We start from the raw sequence: 3785 nt of genomic DNA, 5'->3' as shown, positions 1-3785 counted from the left end.
AAAAAAAAGGTGGGCTTACAGTTTAAAAAAAAAAAAAAAAAAAAAAAAAAGAGGGTGGTTCGTGTGTCACAATACTGATTCAAAGCTGAAACGGAAGACAGTTTCTCCCTAGAATACTTTAGGGTTTCTCAGAGTCCTTTTCCATAAAAGGAATATACTTGAAACACATCCCAGTTAGGTGAGATGAGATTGCTAAAATACATACAGAACTTAAAAAAAAAAAAAAAAATCAGCCCAGAGTCGGCTGAATCTTTCCAATGCCTACAGTTTTCCGTCTGTCTGTAGTCCTCTCATCCTAACGCCTACTGCATAACTGCAAGGAATTTGCTCTCTTCCGCAAGGGACGTCAGCAAAGAACTCATGTCCCCGATAGCCATGTTGGTGGTGCTCACAGAGAGCCCAGGGAATGGGAGAGACGCCCGCGGCGTGGTGAGGCGGGAGGAGCTATGGGAAAGGTTCTGGATGATGCTTGGGCTCAGGGCCCCTGAAATTAGGCTGGCGTGGTCCCCGTCGTCTATGATGGCGTCAAAATCGATCTGCACCCCATCCAGGTCATGGCTGTCGAGGCTGTCAACTGTGCTGGTCACCTGGTTAGCACCTGGGGAAAGTAACTCCGAGTTTTCAGTGCCCACCCCCTGCAGCAGGCAGCTGGCTGCCGACGAGGAGAAAGAACCAGCTTTCGTGTCTTGCTGACCGAAGCCCACAGTTTGGTCATAGAACTGACCAGAGAAATTCTGCACATTAGAACAGAGCTGATGAGGCTGTCCTTGCACCTCCATTTTGATGCCGTTCACCCTGCAGGTCTGACTCGTGTCACCGAGCTGTCCTTGCTGCACAGCGAGGCTCCCTCTTGGCAAAGCCTGGCGCCTGCCGCCCCCGAGACTGACACACGGCTGGGTGCCGATGCCGTGAGGCCCTGAAAGGCAGACCTCTGGCCCTTGATAGACGCTGATGTGTGAGGTAGCACCAACCTGCCCTAGCATCTGCTGACCGGGGCGGCCTGGCCCCTGGTGCTGCGTGCTGTCACTGAGAGGCTGGTGAGTGAGGTACCCCTGTCCCACTGGGTCTTGGGTCGGCATGCCATTCACTGCTGACTCACCTGACACCATGGACAGGCCAAAATCCAGCAGGCCCCCACTCCCTTGCACGGTGGTGCCTTTCAGCTTCGGCCCTTGAAGCCCAGCACCAAAGGCACCGTCTAGCACCCCGGGGGCCACTGGTTGCCTGTTGAGACAGTTCCCGTGTTGCTGGGCCTTGTAGGGCTGTTCATGGTATGTGTTTCCACCGCCACTGTGGATCGCCAAGTGCTCTGGGCCACTGTAGGAGCTGCCGTTCTCCCCGAGTGTCTGATAGCCCCCAGCCAGGCCAGCCACAGTCCGTGACGGATTCTGTGGGTGACCGAGCACATTGCTGTACAGCCCGAGGGCTCGGGCCTGCTGCACTGGGGGCCGGGGACCGCATTTCAGCTTGGAGGAGGACAGGTCTGCGCTGCCTGAGCTCACTTCGTTCCACTGGATGGGCAGGTCGCTTTTGCTGCCTTGGGCGCAGGGCTGCCCCAGAGCTCGGTACCGCTGGCTGACCTGGGTGTCCGAAAGCCCAGGCGGGTCGAAGTCGCTGGGCCCATGGGGTGCTTTGCTGTCCTCAGCGACGGCGTTTTGGAAGTGCTGCTCAAACCCTGCCTGGTTCTGGGAATTTAAATACTGTACCACGTCGTCCGGCAGGAAGTCCTCATCGTTCAGGCTGGCATCGGCGTCCATGGTCAGGGACTCCAGAGTGACATTCTCCGTGATGCTGGGCGGACAGGGGGACGTGTGGAAGGGCCGAGGCTGGCTGCCCTCAGGCCGTGTGTAGTTCTGGAGCACTAAGCTCCGCTTTTCCATGGATGGCGGTGCAACCGGAGTGTGGAAGCTGTTCAGACTACTGAAACGCTGAGCCCTGGGGAGGGGCAAGGTGTCTGGGCCGGTCCTCACAGGGTCGCTGGCCCTTCTCACGCCGGTCCCCAGGGTGTCGTGGGGCAGCAGGCGTCGGCCGTAGCTGTGTGCGCCCCCGTCGCTGCATCTCCGGGGTGGGGGCACGGGCGGCAGGGCCATCCCGGGCTCCCTGCTGTCCCCCAGCAGGGCCATCCTGGTCTTCAGGCTCATCCTCTCCATGTTGGGCAGCGGGGTGGGAGGTGGCCCACCCGTGGCAGCGGCGTACTTGGCCTTCAGGCGGTACTGCTGGGCGGGAGTGAGGCTCAGCAGGCTGGGGAGCCCCTCGCCCTGACTGGCCTCGCTGGACCTGCGCGAGGCGTCGGTGGAGATGGGGTCATAGGAATCGGCCACGCTCACGTTCTGGGGCCGGCCTTCGGCCTGGGAGGCCTCGCTGGACCTCCGGCTGGAGAAACACGGGGAGATCCCTGAGGAGCGGCGGCTGCTCAGGTAGGCAGAGCTGATGGTGCTGGTGTTGCTGTCCCTGCGGTTAAGCATGTTCAACATGGTGATGTCCACGCCGGACAGGTCGGTCCTGCTGGGGAGGAGAGTCATGGGCCCACCCAGGCTGCAGCTATTACTGGACAGTGCTCCTGCAGAGAGAGGGGGAGAGAGGGTGCTGAATGCTTGCAAGCACTCCTGAAATCAGGCGGCAAGCTTTTCCTGTGAAGGGCCAGGTAGTGACTAGCTTTGGTTTCCTGGGTCACATGGTGTCTGTCACCTCTAATCCACTCTGCAGCTTCGCACCAACATGACCACAGACGAGAGCGAGGACCATGGCTCGGGGCCAAGAACGCTTCAATTACACACACAGCTGGCAGGCTGCACAGGCCCACAGGCTGCAGGTTGCGACCCTGGGTTAAACAAAGCAGTGATGACTGGCTCTACTGGATTAAGCTCCTCCACAGGCAGAGTTCAGGACAAAAAGGAACCCGGGGTGTGACACTGCTCCGACTCCTTGCAAGTCCCCAGGCAAAGGTTTGCCAGGAATGTCACAGCCACTGTCAAGGCTGCCTGTCTACTCTACATCCTAGACCAGGGGACAGACCCGAGCTGTGGATGGAGAAGCTCACCCCTGGGTATGGTCCAGGAATTTGGGGTGAGCCAAAGCACAGTCTGACGAGCTGACGATGGGAAGGTGTGCCTCCCCTTGACCCGGGCAGCCATTATCACAAGTGGCTGGCTGTCAGTTTCTTGCTTTTCAAACTTGAACACATGGACCAGCAGATGGCATAAGGGTTACTTTGTTGGACTCCCACATAGTTGATCACGGTTCAAATCCTAGACCCAGTAGCTTAAAACTCATGCCGGGCAGGTGTGCGTGCATGCCCAAAATTCAGACAGAACAGATTGTGGCCTGGCCATGCCCCCAGGGGGGTGATTTCTTGCTTTCTGTCTCTCTGGTGAGTACACACGCCCTATAGCAAAAATCTCTCTCTCAAAAATAAAAAAAAAAAGAACTTTGACACCAGGTGAGCGGTAACCAGATGCTTCTCTGCTGGGACTGTCTTACCCTACCTGGTCTAATAGCTAGGCTTCACCATCAGAATACGAGTTATACACGGCCTTCCTTCCTTTCTGTTTCCTTACCCTGTTACTACCTGTTTTTAAAATGTGAACCTCCTGGGCCAGCAGATGACACAGTGGTTATATCGCTGGACTCCCATATGGCTGACAATGGTTCAAGTCCTGGACCCAGCAGTTTGGAAATCGTGCCAGGCACATGTGTGTGCATGTCTTAACATCCTTGGAGGAGAATGGATTGCAGTGTGGCCATCCCCTCGGGGGGGGGGGGAGTGGGCAGTGCGGGGGGATTCT

At 57.3% G+C, this 3785-nt stretch overlaps 1 protein-coding gene across 2 annotated transcripts in view; it reads right to left on the bottom strand.

Annotated features, from left to right (window-relative positions):
* Window positions 1-35: 35 nt before the first annotated feature.
* Window positions 36-3785, bottom strand: part of GLI3 (GLI family zinc finger 3) — a 341317-nt gene continuing 337567 nt past the window's right edge. For both annotated transcript variants that reach the window (XM_006142992.3, XM_006142996.3), the window contains one exon: window positions 36-2560. In XM_006142992.3, coding sequence (XP_006143054.1) covers window positions 303-2560 — 2258 coding nt within the window. In that variant the 3' untranslated portion in view covers window positions 36-302. The remainder of the gene's footprint in view (window positions 2561-3785) is intronic.

Source organism: Tupaia chinensis, unplaced genomic scaffold (genome assembly GCF_000334495.1).
Source record: "Tupaia chinensis unplaced genomic scaffold, TupChi_1.0 Scaffold000088_1, whole genome shotgun sequence".
NCBI lineage: Eukaryota > Metazoa > Chordata > Mammalia > Scandentia > Tupaiidae > Tupaia > Tupaia belangeri.
Note: the sequence above shows the minus strand (reverse complement) of the source record. Positions and strands in the feature narration are given on the sequence as shown.